At 40.8% G+C, this 18,821-nt stretch overlaps 1 protein-coding gene across 8 annotated transcripts in view; it reads right to left on the bottom strand.

Annotated features, from left to right (window-relative positions):
* Positions 1 to 4,837: 4,837 nt before the first annotated feature.
* Positions 4,838 to 18,821, bottom strand: part of LOC146559835 (muscleblind-like protein 1) — a 67,158-nt gene continuing 53,174 nt past the window's right edge. For 3 of the 8 annotated variants that reach the window (XM_085243611.1, XM_085243612.1, XM_085243614.1), the window contains exons 5-11: positions 16,768 to 17,007; positions 14,786 to 14,839; positions 13,819 to 13,969; positions 11,983 to 12,018; positions 11,069 to 11,160; positions 10,684 to 10,753; positions 4,838 to 8,570 (exon numbers count right to left, since the gene is read on the bottom strand). In XM_085243611.1, the coding sequence (XP_085099737.1) occupies positions 10,697 to 10,753; positions 11,069 to 11,160; positions 11,983 to 12,018; positions 13,819 to 13,969; positions 14,786 to 14,839; positions 16,768 to 17,007 (630 nt within the window). In that variant the 3' untranslated portion in view covers positions 4,838 to 8,570; positions 10,684 to 10,696. The remainder of the gene's footprint in view (positions 8,571 to 10,683; positions 10,754 to 11,068; positions 11,161 to 11,982; positions 12,019 to 13,818; positions 13,970 to 14,785; positions 14,840 to 16,767; positions 17,008 to 18,821) is intronic. The other 5 variants (XM_085243613.1, XM_085243617.1, XM_085243615.1 and 2 more) reach the window with 5 other exon arrangements.

Raw genomic sequence — 18,821 nt, 5'->3', positions numbered from 1 at the left:
TTTTGGCTGATTAAAGATCCTTTCGGATTATATGGGATAAGGAAACATTACCAGTGTTAGAGAACTCTGGGGTCATTTTAAGGACTAAAATGCCGACATAAAACTTTACAAAATCTTCCTTTAATTAAAGTATTGTGCCAACAAATCACACAATTCCTCATTCTAATTAGATAGCTTGCTTTTTAAAAGACTGCAGCCAAGTCACGTTTAGATTCTATCAGTTATTGCATCTCTATCTCAATTAAAATCTTTCCTCGTAATTGGAAATTTCGGCAGGCAGGACAAACTGATCCATCATATATAGAGAGAGATAAAACAAGATTTTAATCAATGCTACAGTATAAATGTAGCGAATTGCTGGCTGGATGGATGGGGGGGGGGGGGGGTACATAAAAATTACACATATTTTATTTGAAGACAAAAATCTTTAACTGTACACGATAAAGACCTATCATGTTTGTAATGTGAGTTTAGAATACTGCATTAAATTCCTACTGTTTTTGTGTGGTGGCTGCCATGTATCTTTACATCATCCTTTGTGTGGTTGTAGTCAGCTATGACTGCTGAAACAGAAGCGCTTAAATTAACTAAAAGGTGAAGCCTGCAGCTCATTAGCGTTAGCTTGGCAGAGAGAGTGGAAACAGCTAGGCTTTGTCTTTTAAAGAAAAACAGGTCGCAGGCAGAAATTTTATTTGTCTGCAATGAAAGAGAATTTCAAGGCATTTTATTTTCTTTTTTTTTTTTTTCTTTTTTTTTTTCTTTTTTTTTTTTTGCCTGTCCCGTTTGGCTCTTTTGCCATCAGAATTGTTGTCTAAAGGCAAAGAAAGATGCCCAACGGATTTACTTTACCAAACTGACCATCCCAGCCTTGCCGTAATGGTCCATTTGATTCACCTTTTATTGTTTATTTTATTTTCACTTACTGAATACGGGACAGACTTGACTGGGGGAAAGAAGGGGAGAAAGAAAGAGGGAAAGAGAAACAGCTGAGAAGAGGGACGGGGGAGAAGGGCAAAAGACAAAAACCAACAGAACGGGCAGAGAAAAAAAAATGCATATATCAATCACCTGGATCACCTGCTGAGAAAGAAAAAAGAAAGCAAGCAGAAGAGAACAAGAGTAATAGAATAAACAACATCACAATGATATATGGGAATATGACAGTAAATACTAAATATTAAACATTATTGTGCAGCACATAAGATCAACAGAACACAGTGTGCTTTGAGGTAGGAGCCAAAAAGGGTGTAGTTTGTGGGTGTGATCACCCGTGTGTACACCTGTGAGCATGGACGCGCTTGTTTTTTGTTTTTTTAAAAGGTTCCTTCATGTAATGATCTGCTAGAGGGTGTGGGGGGGCCACAGCCCCGTCCTCCAGGGCTTGAAGCAGGTGTGGAGGAGATCAAAACTCCAGACATCCAGAGGCCCCCAGAACACAAGAGACCAAGGAAGACCAACAGAGGGGCAGCTGCGCCACTGTCCCGGAAAGAGCTGAGGAGAGTCCCAGATGAGGGCTCACTCAGCAGCCGCGGAGCAGAAGCCAGGGGGAGTTGCAGTGACGCGCCCGTGAGCTCCGCCGGCAGCCAGCTGCGCCTGAGTGACCGAGCCCCAGGCCGAGAGGCCGGGGGCACCCCACCTCCGAAGTGGCCCGAGCGAGCCCCAGGCTCCAGGCCCCGATAAGCGGCCGCCAAGGAGTGAGCCGGTGTGTACCTGGACGCCCATCCCCGGACACAAAGAACCACCAACGCACCGATGTCTGAGGGGGTCCGCCACTGGCAGGGGAAGTGGTGGTAGGGGGAGATAGGCCTCCAAACCTTGGAGGGCCTGAGATGTCCCCAGAGAGGTGGCGCCTGACACCCAACCTGACATATAGACACAGACATACAGGCACACACAGATACAAACATCCATTCCCACCCTCATGCTCTCATATGCACTTACTCCACACTCAACCAACGTGGAGACAGACATAAAGAGACGTTGTACACACGATCACACTCCCCAAGCGTACTCTACAAACCGGGTCTAGGTGCCCCCGCCCCTGGAGGGGGGAACTGCACCCAGACCCAGGTGGTGTTTCCCTTTTCCCTGCGGTGGGGGGAGGCAGACCGCCCCGACTCCGCAGCAGCAGGAAGGCTCCACACTCCAGACCGCAGTCGGACGGCCAACTCCTCCTCCTAGCCCCCCCGCTCCAGCAGGTCGCAGAGAACGGGGGTGAGAGAAGACTCTAAACCTCCCTCCGCCCGCTCATATGTAGTGTTGATGCATGTGTGTTCTAAGGTGCATTTAAAACCCAGGAGGGCATGGAGCTACCTGCCAGAGAGCAGCAGGTAAGCGCATGGTCCCTCCTGCTAGCCCTCAATGTCTACGTGTATTTAAAATTGAGAGGTGGGCAACGATGCCAGGGGTGGGGTGTACACCCTGATGGTACTTTGGACTCCGTGTATCGTGCCCACCCCCAAGATCCTATATGTATGTGTAATGAGAGTGTGAGTAATGTGAATGTCTAAGTTGTGGGATAAAATTGAGGCAGAGGCAGCCAGAAGGGGACAGAGGGGGGGGGGGGGGGGGTAGCCTCCTCTGCACCCTGGTGACATACCCCTACTCCAAGGCCCTGCATGTGTGGGTGGTTGTGGTGGAGCGGGAAGAGGGAGGCAGCTGGAGATGGGGAGGGAAGGAAGGGAGGGGCAAGTGACCCCTCCCTGGGGCCAGCTCCCCCGCTGACCCCAGTAGGCACCCCCATACTCCGCGACCCGCCAGGGAAAGGGGGCCCAGGCCCATCCAGACCGGGCCCAGTGCAGCAGCGCCGCCCGGCCCCACAGAGCCCGGGACAGTCCACCCAACCCCACCACAGAGAAAACTGCACCCACCCCACCATCCACTCATCTTCCAGACTACATAAGACAATAAACACCCAGGCTGAGATCTTCCTCCACCTCTCCTGTATCTCCCCCTCCTGCAGAGGGAGCTCCTGAGGAGAGGAAAGCTCCTGCAAGATGTGACAATCTCCCCCACCAGTTGAAGAGCCCCCCAGGTGGCTCGACGCACCGGCGGCACCCTGCTCCAGGGCTGGGCCCCCATGCACCCACCCGCCCACAACCCCGGCAACACACCAACCAGGACCCAAGCCCCCGAGGCCCGGTCCGGGTCCCAGCCCAGAGACGGAGCGCCCCCAGAACCTCACGCCCATCCCGGACCCACCCAGGGCCAGCCAGGCTACCAGGTCAGTAACCAGGTCAGCATTTTATTTTCAATTACAATGTAAATGAAAATAAAATGCTACAGCCTCATAAAGGGAGAATAAGAGGGTAACAAGTTAGGTTTCCACGGGAAACAACGACATAATTATATTGTAAGTAAATTTAAGTACTGTGTAAGCAATTTTAAGTAGTGTGCAATTTTATGGTAATTTTGCAGTAAAACAATATTTACACATTTCAGATACCAAATTTACTGTATTGTACTTGTTTACCTTTTAATACTGCTCTTTTATTATCTGGATACGAACAGAATGTGTTGGCCTACCTGTCAGGCAGGTTGGCAGATTACAGATGCCTCAAACACAACACACTCACGCTCCTCTCTCGAATCAGGCAAGGTTTTAATGCTGCCACTTTTAACCACGACTTCTAAGAGAGGGCGCCATTGAGCCAAAATATGTCGCAAATACATCGCTGTTATTATGGGAATCACAGTGGAATTAGATGCAACAGTAACACTGTTGCAAAGGTAACTTACAAGAGAAAAAATGTGGAGCCAATTGAGTTTTTCTTTCACAATCACTGTTGAAAAATACAGTTCAAAAGCAGAGTACAGGAAAGCAGTGTCCCCTTTCCTGAAAAAATCCCTGTTAGGCAAGGTTATGTAAAATGGGTAAAAATATCTTTTGTTTTGCTGCAAAATCACCCCAAAACTATTCAATGCTTCAGATTATAACAAACTACTTAAATTTACTTAGAGTATTATTATTTGCTTCCCATGGAAAAAAAGACTTGTCGTGCTCTAATTCTAGTGTAACAACATTTATGCATTTGTGGGTAAATATAAATAATTTCAAATAAAATTAAGTATTATGAAGTGTTACTGTGAAACATGTAAAGGTCACTTGTTTAACACTGAATATTCTGCTTAATACAGCATGTCAAACATCTGGCTTGGGGGCCACAATCACCCCACCAAAAACTCAAATCGGGCCCACTGGAAGGCTTTGGAAAATATGAACAAAGACAAACATTTTAGACTTTTAGCTGTATTTTTGTAAGTTTTGTAGTTTTTTAAATGATAAAAACTCCTGGGATCAATCATAATACGCCAGACTATTGAAGTCATTTGATGTCAATAGATCAACATTTAAATAACATGTTTTTTTTATAGTTAGTTTCAACAAAAAAGAAAGAAAAAAATTAAAGTGAAAATTATTACTACTCACAATTCAGTCCCAAAGAGTCATTCTGACAGATTTCTTTATCGTTTACTGTAGAAAAACAGAGACATGTTGTTGAAATAGTGCTTATTTTTTCTTGAAGATATAACTGAGGGTTTCAGTGTGCGGTTAAACTTCTTAACAATGACAGAAAGGGAGGTTTCACTGGTGTGGCTCACAAAGGTCAAAGTGGCCTGTACGTGGCCAACAATGTAAAATAAGTTCGACATCCCTGGTTTAATACAAAAACAAAGATGAATATGTTGCGTTAAGCTTCATTTAACGCTTGTGCTACACACAGCCAGGACAGCCGCTCGCTGCTTGTTGTGCACAGAAACGAGCTCTAGCATTGTAATTTGTGTTCCCTTAAATTACCCAGAACATCCCAACCTTGAGCTCAAATGAAACGAGACATTTTAAACAAATTCTCCTTTACTTGAGTTCATTTGTAAATTTTTATTACATTTTTTTTATTCATAACAGCAAGAATCAAATATAGCAATGCAGGCCCCGTGAATAAAATGGGTCACGTACTTTTCTCTTAACTCCACACATCCATCAGTGTTGGCACAGCACACCACAAGCTATACTAACTACCTCCATGACTGGAATTATTGCATGATGCTATAGTTAATCAAAACCAAGGCAAACACAATCCTGTGAGATCCAGAACATACCACACCCCAACTCTTTATAATTTTTCTCATATTTCATTCAGATGATTGGATTTTATGGCTTTAGACTGTTGCAATCAGTAGTTTTCTCTACACACGCTTTCCAGACGAGGTGGCTGGTATGCAAACATGACGCATCCTTTCAGGGGGCCCGGAACAGTAAAACAAGCAGAAACAAACTGCAGCAGAAGACAGAATACATCATCTTAGCACTACAAGCAGAGAAAACAAACGACAAACCAAAAAAAGTTCAGTTTACATTATATCATAAATGTAAGCATGCGTGCTTGTAGAAGATGAGAGGTGACTAAGATGATCAGGACAAAATTTCAAACTAACTGGTTAATAACCAAACTACGAAGCAGTATATCATTCTGCAGTTATTCTTAAATTCTGACCTGATGTTGAACTACGATCGGGTTCGGTCAGTTTCATCTACTAGAAGCACAGCTTACATAAACATAAAGAACATACTTATAGCTATGGTGTTTGTGTTGCATGTATTTTAACTCTCCAAGTGGTGAAACTTTAGTGAGTATATTCTCAGGAATCTTTTTTTTTTAAATAAACCACTATTCTATTTTTATATTTTTTAATATATATTTTATTCCATTACATTGATAGAATATTGTATACTGTAAATACATCTTTCTGTGTAAATGTTTTCTTAATCAATAGTACTGTGTTGTGATTTCTTTTTTTAAACTGTATATGTATTTCCTTTAACATGCATTCCTCTCTGAGTACAGTAAAGAGACAGGACGTGTTGTGATTGGTTGGGCCTGGGCGGGCGTGGCCATGACACACACCTGTGCAGTACAGGCGGGTTGGGGGACCAGACAAACCCAGTCAGGCCCTTACCCTGGAGGGTAGTGGACGCCTCCTCCGGAAGGTTACCTGGCAAACTACAAGCTGCTGACAAAAAAGAAGAGCAACACTTGGCCTTTTCTGAAAGGGGTAGGAGAGTGAGAACTCGGTGCCCTTTTGATGCAAGCAATTTTGTTCAGCCTTTCATAAGATTTTTTTTTGTTATCCTAGCAAAATTCCTTGTCTTGATAGACATTATTTTTTTTATTCAAAATAAGATCTCAATATACATGATTCTTTCTTTTTTGACTATGTACAGAAGTGCAAAAAAGTCAACCATTATCACCTCAAGATTCCCCACCCCACCCTTTTTGTTTGCAGATGGCTGGGTAAGAAACGAGAGTTCAGACTCGGTTTCCTACTCGCCACATTCACCTGACCCCGCCAGCAACGCCCCCAAAAGTGATCAAATATGCAGCTTGTTTTCCAACATGGCCCAATTTCCAGGGAGAGTAAAAACATTAAAACAATAGTTACTATTTGAAATGGATACAGTAGAAAATAACATCTTTACTCTAAACATCTAAGAACTAGATTTTTATAATAGTCTTTTTTTTTTCTTATATGACTAGTTACAAACCTTACAATCATTAAAATATTACTCGTTTATTGGCGACGGTTGCCACAGCGACAACCTGGGCCTCTCTGTTCTATTATTTCATTACTGTTAGATACTCATATAAAACATCTTTGTTCAAAGAAGACAAAACAAAAAGACTAGCGAAATGAACAATATGCATACAGTTCAACAATATGCATAACATAGAAAATATTGAGTTTACAATTGTAATCATACGAAAATTAACATTACATGGAATTTTAGGGAACTGTGCATGAGGAACACGCAAACACACACACTGAACCTTATATTCATTATAAGAAAGATAAATATAATAAGCCAAACTGAAAATCTGAACTAATATCAAAAAAATCATCCAAACAAAACAATAAAACAATTGTTGTTGTCTAACAAAGAAGAGAGTTAAGAAAACACAGACAAAAAAAAGTGACAGTTACATAGTGCTCTCTCTGTGTGTTAATATGGCGTGGATTAGGCAACTGGATGGTTCAAAATGGCATGTTGCATTGTGCTGACCCGATAATACATTCTAAGGCTTTGGATGAGTTATACAATCGTTTATATTCTTGCCACTTTCCCTGTACTATCCACCAATTGACTATGCCTGAAAAAACACCCAGAATATTAAAAAATAAAATAACATAAAGAGTTCTAGAGATCTACTCCAAACACTCGATCCTTCTTTGGGCTACATATTTTTAAGAATTTAGCCCCACTAGTCTATCCACAACACCTAACAACAGTGACACGAAAAGACTTTGGCTGACTATCTGAAAAACAGTTCTCAGGTAGACATAAGAACAAATACTCTTAAATATGTCTGACTTTATATACACTACACTGAATTTACTTTAACCTGTCTTAAAATATGAATAACGATACCAATGAAAAACAAAATCGGGTCGTACAGGTCGCGTATTTGCCAGTCGCACTGTCGATTTTGACTTCTGTCTCACAGCAGCGTGGACATCATCTGATCCTGACCCTGTGGTGTCATGATAACAGTTTCATCGCTGAGAGAGCTTCTTTGGTCTCTCACCCAGGCTGAGATCTCACAGTCTACTCGTCTGACGTTTAGAGTCAACAGACTTAATGGCCGCACAGAGCTCGGATTACGAGTCAAGTCATTTCACGTCTAAACAACTGACATCAACAACAAAGTTGAAGAAAATAAAATTAAAAGCTAATCAGTAGAAGATTTATGTAAAGCACACGATCCGGGGACGGTCATCTAATCAATGGGGCGATGGTGCTCTTAGGGAATCACGGACAATGACGGGCTATGACATTGGACACTTCATGCTGTCCAAAAGAGAAAAGAGACGTATTAAAGGGAGTCGTTGAGTTGCAACACTTTGTAACACTGTTTCTATACCATTCATGTAGTTTGAGATGTATGGCACTTTACAGGGATGCCTGCAACATTAAAGACATGTGCTTAAGAGATAGAAAGGTAGGCTACAAAGGTTTGAAAGACACCTCACAGACATTCAGTTGCTATTTTGCCTCTGAGTGCACTCATGTAATTTCCCTTATATCAGGTTTAACAAAATCAAATCATTAACAAAATCATCGTGCATGCATATGTGATTCAGTCAGATTATTTCGTTTTTCCTCAAATGAAATACAAGGTGCACCTTTGTGTAAACAAAAGACCAACAACCGATGAATAAACACACACAACGTAAGTCATGATTCTTGGTCAACAGACGTACCGATTCAGTCGACCTGTTCAGCGACTGCTCCACACATTTACCTTATGTTAACATTCAAAGTGTGTCTGGTGAATAAAGGTCAGTTGCCTCTACAGAACGCAAGGCAGTCTTTGATGCGATGTTGTTCTTTTCTCTTGTTGTGTAATAGTGTGCATGAAGTACACATGAAAACGCTTCTAACAAACTGTGCCTCCTATGTTAACATGCAGATTTATTCCAAACCAGTTCGGTCCTCCGTTTCGCTCCTGATGTTACGAGCATGGAGGGTGACCACTAATCTTGGACTTGACACCAGCACGCTCCAGCTCCATCTGAAAAGAAGTGCGTGAAGTACAGGAGGTCAGTTGTGAGCAATGGCAAAATGGCGAAGCAAAGCTAGTGAGTTTACTGCTGACTTAGAGTTCAATCAGACAAGAATGCTGATAATAAGCCTCAAAGTTTCTTTCTAAAATTTCTGTCTAAAACAAATGAATGTATGGTTTCCATAGTAACTGTGAATTACAAACTGTACTTGAACCACTCATTTGTTTTATTTATTTGTTTATATATACATATAAAGCACTGATTTTTTTAATGTGCAATCATATATAGAAATACAGCATGTAAGGCAAAAACTGATAATTTATCATTTTAACAACCTTGAAAGTCAATACTTGGTATGACCACCTTTATTCTTCAACGCTCTAAGGGAAGCTTACTTGCAGTTTCTTCAAGTAATAATAACAATAATAATAATAATAATAATAATAAATTTTATTTATAAAGCGCCTTTCAAGACACCCAAGGACACTGTACAATAGATAAAAACACATAATAAAGTAGTGTTCAGGAGTAGTTGTACAAGATTCCTGAAGGACAATAATGTGATCCAGGCTTTAGAAAACCACTGAATAACTGGAAAATGTTCCACTTGTTTTTCTATCTGTTGTTACTGCAGTGTGTTTGCGATCACTGCCCTGCTGAAAAGTGAGGCGGATGGTGTTGCACGGTGGATCAAAACGATGATAATTTCATCAGTTATGTTCTCCAACACCACAGGCTGAAATACACCTCTAAACTTTGACAGAGCCTCAACACTGTTTTACAGGTCCGTAGATGCTCACTGCTGTACTTGTCTTCTGACCTCCTCTTTGCATATTGATGATGATTTGAATCAAAAATTCAAATTTACTTTATAACAGCTTCTTGAAAACAATTCAGCAGATCCATTTATGATGGATCAGCTGAAGTGTCAAACTCCTTGAAAACAAAATCTAATGAATGAGGGGTGGCTCGAAACTTTTGTACAATAATGTACGAAGTTATAGTTAGCGAAAATCAAGGCAAACAAAAAGGTTAAATGAAGATCTCTGAGGGGAGGCAGACTATTTCATGCACTGTTACTGAATATTAGAACCCATTAGCTGCACAATTGTCCAATATGAACATATTTCTTAGAAGCACAAGCTGCTTTAGAACAAGATGTGATATTTGACATTTTTGATGTTACTTATCTGTCATCAACATTATTAGTATTTTATTATTTCATATATTTTATTAACTATTTTTAGAGCTTTATATCGACACAGGTTATATCAATCAATTCTATAATACATTGTTTATGTTCTACTTTACTAAAACGCTTAAAGAGCTGAGATATTCACAGCTGTATTAAAAACAAAAGATTTTTTTTTACGATTTTCATACTGATCTTAAAAAAATATGTAAAAGTATGCAAACACTGAGCGGCTGAAATTAATTTGATATAGTTCAGCTGTATGATGACTATCATATCGTAAATCTCATCAGCGGGGAATCAGGAGCGCAAGAAAATCTGATGGATCACTGTGAAAACTTCCACAGTGGCCAAGTCATACAAGACAAACAGGATATTAATTCATCTCTGTTGGCTTGTGCTGTTTGATAGTGTGGAAGCTTATTTGCTATTCCTGGCATGTTGTAGCTGCTGGCAGCTTACAAGCTAGTTAATGTTTCCAGCAACCATTTAGAATCACAACTTTAAATATTGGCAAACATTACTGTATAAATTTCAACATGCAGGGAGGGAATGTAAACAGATAAGCACTAGACGCTCTACTTGGCAGCTTTTAATATAATTTATTTATATTTCATTTAGTTTTTTTTAATTCTACCTGTTTTGCTGTGTTTCTGTTGATTATTCTAAGCTAAGTTAAGCAGCTCCTGACTCCAGCTTCATCTCTAACGTTCAAATATGAGCGGAGACGTAATCTTCTCTTCTAACTGCTACCAAGTAAGTGAACAATTTTATTTTGTAAAAAAACATTTCTCCCACAACTCCCCCAAAAAACAAACAAAAAAAAGCTTTTGTAACTCTGTCACATCGGAGGTTTGGAGGTCTTTTTCAGAGAAAAAAGATTTATTGTTCGAATGCATTGTGTGAGGTGCTGGAGGTGCAGTACATACTGTTCTGAGACTTCTACATCTGGGTCACATACTTGTGACTAGTCAGATGGTCTGCAGATATTATTGGAATCTGATTGGGAGGAGAAAAGACAAATAGGGGAGGAGGGGGGAATGGGAAGACAGAGGGAAATAAACAGAAGGGTCTACTGCAATGAGGACAAAACACACTGGAACCACAACCGCTAACAAGCATAAGCATAGCGATCATGTCTATAATCACAAATTGAGATATTTAGAAATAACTAGCAAAGACCAGAGGTGATCCTTGTGCACCACTCATGCACTTTTCATTTCATTCACATTGAAATCGTACGATTAGAGGAGAAAAAGTCAGAGGTGATAGCAGAGGTGAAAGACTGTGAAAGAAGGCAGGAGAGGAGCAAACCTGATTGGCTGTTGCTGTTGCAAAGGGAACACTTGTGGCAGATGTGGTGGCTGCAGACACAGTGGCTGGGGTAGCACCGTGCATCATGGGTACTTGGAGGGGGAAAGATCACACAGGCAGTTGAACCAGAGCAGATTGAAAGCTTTTAATGCTTGACACTTCATTTGTATGTCTGTGTATAGAATGCTGATAAACATGAGATCTAAACAGCTTCAGATTTATTGTCTGCTTTCTAGCAATCTTTAACGTTTTATCTACAAACATCCCAGCAATTTGCGTAAACTCATAGCAACTCACCTGCTGTGGAAAAAGAAAAGAAACGTCAGGGAAATTATTTAAATAGCGGCTAATTGAAAATTGGACGAGCATATCATATCAGGAGGCAGCGTGTTATTTTCTTGGCGGGGAGCATTCAAAACTGAATAAGAGACTTCACTGGGTTTTGCAAAAATTACAGTACAATCAGGATTGCATAAACTTCACACAACATCTCTATCCTTTCTTCTGCTACCACTGATAAATCCTCATGTTTATATGGCATTTATAACCAGACAGTATAATGAGGCGCTCAAGAGGTTAAAGAGCTTGAAATGTAAGTTAAACAAAGCAGGGGTCAGGGGATTTTGAACTGCAACAAGCATTAGGTGACAGACAGATCTGTGGTGAAGCAAAAAGGTCTACAGTACAGAATAGTAAAGCACATCATTTCCAATTGAAATTACACAAGTATGCTCACAATCAAAATTTGCAGTTTACATTTGAATAGCCTGTGTTGAAAAGACACTGAATATCATTTTGAGTACATTTCAAAGTCTAAATTAAAAAAAAACAACTGTGCTCACTTTATGTGGTGAGTTAAATGAGAGTGACTACAATGGGTTCAAAGATCATCAATAAGGAAAGCTGGCACCTACCAACACTTGTTGCAGGTGTCATGCACAATATCGAGCCTGCCCATCATGCATTGCAACAGGGAGTGGAGTGAATAGGGGGGAGAAGAAATCAGCAAAATGCATTACAAGTGTTACAAAGTCAGACAATATTGGATTCATTCTGGATGTAAACATGTGAACTCTTTCATAGAGTGGCCACAGCTTATTATATGACAGCATTGGTTATTATTACTTTCATGGCTTGCAGTTGCTGTAACTGCACATACTGCATATTTAAGAAAACATATGCATGAAAGGTCTGAGTGGGAAGAGGTGGGAAAAACTGAAAAGAAAACAAAACTTGCTGGCCAACCCCAGTTTACTGTTCAACTTATCCATTAAACTGAAGGGCAAATTAAACGCTACCACTACCCCAATTTTCCTGTCAGGGCCATGGCAGCTGTTTGTACGGTGACAGGTTTGAATGGCTTGCTTTTTAAGCCCTCAAACAGTGTAGCTGTAGTGATCTGACAGTCCAATAGAGTGGGACATATGAGGATCTGAGGATCTGAATGTCTCACAGATGGGAATCGATGGCAGGCTATTCTTAGGCTGTCACAGGAGAATATGGGGCACAGTTAACGATGACTATGCAGTGCCCAAAGAAGAACATTTAAAAAAGCTGTCTGTGTGTGTGTGCATTTTGTGCATGCACATGTAGTGTACACCTTGGGTATAATTTAAACTGGCAGAGAGTGAAGAAGTGCCCCTCATGTTCCAGCAGTCGTGGATTGTCTTGCCCCATTTTTCAGAATTTCAGTTCAATTAAAGTCATATCTGTTTATGTTTATGTTTTTATACCACACAAAACATTTTGAGCCCAAAATGTTGATTTGTAACTAATTTAATTAAATGTATATTTCCCATGTAAATGTAACATCAAATGTTCAACTTAATGAACATTTTAATAAATACTTAAATAAATAAAAACTTTGATTTATTTATCTCAGTTGCATCTTATTCAAAATTACTGCTTCCTGTTTATTAGAATGATCTTTTGAGCATGGTTTATATGTAATACTAAGGGTGTTTTCACACCTGCAGTGCTTAGTTCATTTAAACTCTGGTTTGTTTTTTCCCTCAGTGCGATCATTTGGGCAGATGGGAAAACAGTAATTGGACTCGGGTGTAAAACAATCGCACCAAGACCCTTTGGTTCCAAATGGACTCCAGAGCAGTTCGTTTTTCATGTGAACATGATCCGACCCAACTGCGTTCCAAGTTTGAGCTCAAAAAGTTCCCGTTACCATGTATGCTTTGTATTCTGAATGCAGCAAGGTACTATAAATGTGCCAAAGTCTGTGCAGGCAAACAACTAACCGTGAAATGAATATAAACTCTCCACTAGTCTAGAATGCAGCACCTTCTTCCTGTATTTACTGTTGTTTGTCCAGCCCCAGACTCATCTGGCCAATAAGCAGCCAGAATATTTTCACGTGGTTTATAGTGAAACATTTTGGTTCACTTGGATTTCTCCGTGTGTGAAAACAAACCAAACCACCGGGAAAAGCTACAAGTTTACAAACTCATGAACTGACTCGGGCCAGAGAAAACAAATATAGGTGTGAAGACATCCTAGCACTGCCTGCCTGCCTATAAATGAAAAAAATAAACCTTTTGACTATTTCTCTTCCCACTTGTGACACCAAAGTTATGACCATGCAGTACATATATGTGCAAATAACACTGTGCAAGTTTTTCCCCCATCATTTCACACATTCAGCCAGACAGTGCAGATACCAAACCATAATCAAAGGAGTGTGGAATGTGAATAGGATAACTGCCACAAACACCAGTTAAAGAAGACTCAGACCTTACCTGATGGTATGAAGGCAGCCTGCTGCTGAAACTGCATGTTGGCCAGGGCCTGTTGGTACGGGAATACACCAGCATTGAACATAGTGGTGGCACCGTTGGCTTTTTCAAGTGCAGGTCTCTTTGGTAAAGGAGGCAAGACGGGAGGGAGCCCCTGAAGAGGGGACAACATCAAAACAAAAGGATGGGAGTGAGGGAAATCAAAGTATGGTAGCAGTGACATTCAGGACAGAGAGAAGAAAGAAATTCATTAGAAGATTAAATTGCCCATCAAAACAGCAATCAAATATATTGGCAAGCAAGCAGTGGACTACGTTACTTCTGTCAGAGCAGGCGGACAGAGGTGCTAGCTGACAAAAAAATGTGTGACGTATATCTTACGACAAGCATAAAAGTACTCAAGATATTGTCATGAACCTTTTTACATGATTTTAGAATATTACAGTAGATACAGTCAATATTTTGCTGGCTGAGAACTCGAATTTTCCGTAAAGAGAACTTAGCAGCTGCTTAATATAAGCTGAAGCACAGATTGCTGGACCACCAATGGAAATGATGTAGTTAGGGAAAGTTGCGCTGTCAGCTCCATGATAATAGTAAACTATACGCCATGTTAAGACTGTCATGACACCTCTTTACCAGTTATGCATGCAGTATGGGAAATGACCAAGACATGCAAAGACTACCATAGCTTATACCACAATAAACTTTTGCATTTTCATGCTTTGAGATTCACTTAAGGTGATGAACTGACATTGGAAAATGTAGTGCATTTCCAGTTTTGAGCCACTGTCCTTATTCTTCACTAATGTGATTGGAATCTGTTTTTAATCTTAAAACGTCAAACCAAAGGTTACAATCAGTTCATCACCCTTAAGTGCTTTCTCATTTAGTTAGTTAAACACAGCTTCAAACTATATCTATCACACCACAGCTGCATGCCAAGCTAAAAGGTGAAAGGTCATAGTACCAGATCAAAAGTTGCGTCGAGGGGTCGCTTCATTGATTTGACAGCCGACTGAGTCTTAATTAGCAGGCAGCGAGCACATGATGGCAATGGGCCAATGGGGTTCAAGCGCATTAACAAAAACCAGCAAGCGAAGGTGCGTCATGGGGGCAGCAGTGCAGTGTGGGTTGGTGAGGAAAAAACAAAAACAAAAAAAACAAAAAAACAAACAAAAACAAATCATTGGAATGCAATATACAACAATTACAAGACTTGTGCATGCACATTAATGGCTTTAGGGTTACTGAAAAGAATTACAGCCCATAGCAAACTTTGCTGTCAGAAAAAAGTTTTTATTTTCATGAATGCGAAAATTCTATGCCAGAAAAGATTATTAGCCAATGAATGAGCTTTGATCAAATACATTCATTTGAAACAGATTATAAATATTATCTAATGTGATTCTGCCCTCTGCTCCAGATGCACTGCTTTCTTAAAGCCTGTGGTGGCTGGACCATGGCAACTGTACTGAAACTAATTTCCTAAAGTGGCACTTGACTTTTGGTCCTAGGCCCGTTTTAAGGGTCTTAAACGACTGCAGTTTCCAGTACTTGTGTGATTCTCCTCTTCCTGTGTTTTCTGTTTCATTCACATGATTTGAATATACCATAAAAAATCATTGACATCTTCAGATGTGTTTGTTCCTAAATTGATCCTAGGGTACATGTATGTATCCTATGTCCTCTTTAACAGGTGGGCCAATCTGAACAAAACTTTTGTATCACATACACTGATTATGAAATTGTAGATACATTTTAAAATGTTTTATTACTAAATCCTTTGTCCTGTCTCTGTCCCATCACCCCCAGCCGATCATAGCAGATGGCTGCCCCAGATGCTGCTTCTGCTGGAGGTTTCTTCCTCTTCAAAAGGATTTTTTCCTTCCCACTGTCGCCAAGTGCTTGCTCATACCGGGTTATCTTATTGTTGGAGTTTTCTTTCTAATATTATAGGGTCTTTACCTTACAATATAAAGCTAGAGAACACCTTGAGGTGCTTGTTGTGTTCTCTGTTTGAGTTTGTTTCATGTGTCACAACTAAATACTCAATGAAGACTTTGAAAAAGCGTCACAGGTCTGGCTATTTGTAATAAAAGAAAAAAAGAGGACAATCATTTAGTCTAATTCTATAGATACACTCTAGTAATAATTATCATTGTGCCATTATATTCATACTAATTGCCATTTTATATCCCAGGAAGTTACTACATTTTATTTGGAAAAGATGAGATTGGACATGATAAATGGCAGGCCTGCTCAAATTGTGCTGAATCAATCGAAATAAACAGAAATGAAAGGTTAACTGATATAAAGCTGACCCATATTTTTGAATTCAGTGAAGCACAATATTATCTACTGTACAGCACTTGGCGGAGCACGACCTTTTTATTGTCTCTTTAGAGAAACCGATCGCTGCATTGCGGAAACAAGATCCAAAATATGCCGCAGTCTACACAATTGTCTTCTCAGCAAAAAATGTTACACATCTATCGACTGTGAAAAAGCAAAATGTAAAACTAACAAAGCAGCAAAACAAGGAGGAGCAGGCGAGGGGAGGCTCAGTCACATACTAGCACGATTACTGCTGCTGCTAACAAAGCACACATTGACACAAGCTACATCTGTATCATTTTAGGGCGTACTGAGTCAGAGCTGCAGAGGCACAACGGAGACTAAAGGTTGAGGTTAAAAGCAGGGTAAAATGTACTGGCTCAAGCAACGCTGTCGATACATAGAAAATTATCTCCAGATTAGAGTATTTGTGGTGCAATGCTTCTGCTCCAAACGAAAAAAGAAATTATTTTTGGAAAAACTATACATTTTAAACTTTAATGTACATTAAATGACATTTAGCTTTAATTGCTAACAGCAGGTTGTGAGATTGTAATACTTGAATGTTTCTTAGTTTGATTTGCTTTTGGAGGTGTAATGTAAACAGATACCTACCATGGCTGCAGCAGCTGCAGCTTGGTTGACTTGGTGTTGGGCGGCTTTGATTTTGGCCTGCAGGTGAGCCGGAGGGTGAAAGTACTTGCACTTCTCCCTCGAGCAGCGGCCCTTTATGTAGTCCATACACACGGTGACTGTGTTGTCGTTGGTGTCGATCATGGTGCTATCTGCAGGATGGGCAAAGCGACAGTCGTTCTCCCCACGCGTGCAGTTACCCCTCTGATATTCCCGGCATACCTGGGGCAATGGTAAGGATTTGATCATAAACCTAACACACATACACAGTTACACACATAAGTTACAAAGTTACTGGTGAGTCCACGTGATAAAGCAATCCATCTGCTCTGTCATTTCAGATGGTATCAGACAAGGTAACCGATCTTAATGATGGGTTCGGCCATTAATGTTGATTGATAAGCAGAACAGATCCTAACCAACGTTTACAGACTCATTAATCACACCGCATTCATCCATTATTTAAATGAGAACTGTTTTTGTTCTTCCTGAGTCTGACAGAAGGGGGCAGCACTTGCATGAACAATTGGGAAAATGCCTTCTTCATTCTGAACGTACAGACTCAATGAGGCTCATGGGAAATATGAAGCTGGTTACCCTCGAGGGAGGCTGTAGCTGACGTAATTGTCAGCCGCTGGCACACAGTAGCAAACACACGCGCGCACACACACACACACACAAAAGGTGGGTGTATATATATTATAAGGCAGCACTGGTTTTTTTTAAATTTAGGCACTCAAAGAGCCTTGCAATAACTTCAGATCTCTGCTCTCGGCGCTCCATCAGACCGTTGAGTCTGAACTGGATTCGAGATGCAATCCTCCACCAAAAGAAATGCAATTTCATGGTGCGTTGTATTGATCTATCAGTTACTGTGATGGAACAAGCCATTTACTAAGTCTGTTTACCAGTCTCCCTGTCTGCGTGCATAAAGGATTTGATTTGTGGTGGACCGGCTGCCAGACAAAAGGCCACCAGCACAGTTATCTGCAAACTGCTCTGTCTCCAGTCCTGACAGCTCATCATCTACGTTCACTGACTGCTGTGAGTGATAGCGTTTCTCTCTTTGCCCGTCCCTTGTTTCTCGTGGGTACCTCTCCCTTTCTCAGATATGTATGCCTACACGTGCACACCACCCCACCACTGCTAACCAGTAACTACTGCTACTTGTCTTATTTTTTTTTAAACGAGAGACTGCCTTGTTGTCAGGCAGATATTGTAGAGGCGGGTGAGGGAGGGAGGAAACTTGGAGAGAAGGGAAATGTAAGCGTGGTTGACGAATATAGAGTAAAAAGACAAGGATGGAGATGGAGGAGAAAGTGAGAGCCTTTGGTGATGAGGTGTATGTAGGCTGTCATAGGAAAAAAAAAACAGGGGAGGACTGAATGATAGGATTTGATGTTCTCGGGACCAGATGTCTAACTATCCCCCTGAGCTACTTGCATCACCATGGTTGCAGGTGACCAACATATGACTTTATGCATGCTGACATGTTGCAGCATACCGTATGTAAGGAAAAGACAGCAAGACTTCTGGAGCATATTTTCTCAGGAAAACTGTCTGGGGCATTGTCTTCTAAAATTGGAATTTCTCACAGCCTAAAGGAAACAGTCCGTAACACATCAACTGAGCGGTATGTGTGTCGCTCCACAGAATTCCAGCTATGTTTACTTTGAACGACACACACTGGAAACTGAAATATGACTGGCCCCTTTCTCTAAGATATTTTTAGCAAACCTAGTTCCTTTCAAATTAAGAAACTAGGATATGAAATCTCCTCATCAAAAAGTTTCACCCACACATGCAGCCTCACTACGTCTCCTGCAGCCTGACCACCACAGATGCCGTTGACCAACAGGCCTCTCTATCTAAAAGGAAAACAGTGGAATGAGGAGAGTATTTCTGATTTGGTTGATAAATATTTCATATCCCTTTGCTATCGATCTTTTGCAGGACAAATCGTTTTAATCCTTAGTCTGAATCGAGAGGTGCATGCTCTCCTGCTCGCAGCGTCTTGCCTCCACTTATCCTTAACC

Source organism: Mchenga conophoros, linkage group LG14 (genome assembly GCF_057382185.1).
Source record: "Mchenga conophoros isolate Kocher_MC1m ecotype Shallow Benthic linkage group LG14, M_conophoros_male_GT1.1, whole genome shotgun sequence".
NCBI classification, from domain to species: Eukaryota; Metazoa; Chordata; class Actinopteri; order Cichliformes; family Cichlidae; genus Mchenga; species Mchenga conophoros.
Note: the sequence above shows the minus strand (reverse complement) of the source record. Positions and strands in the feature narration are given on the sequence as shown.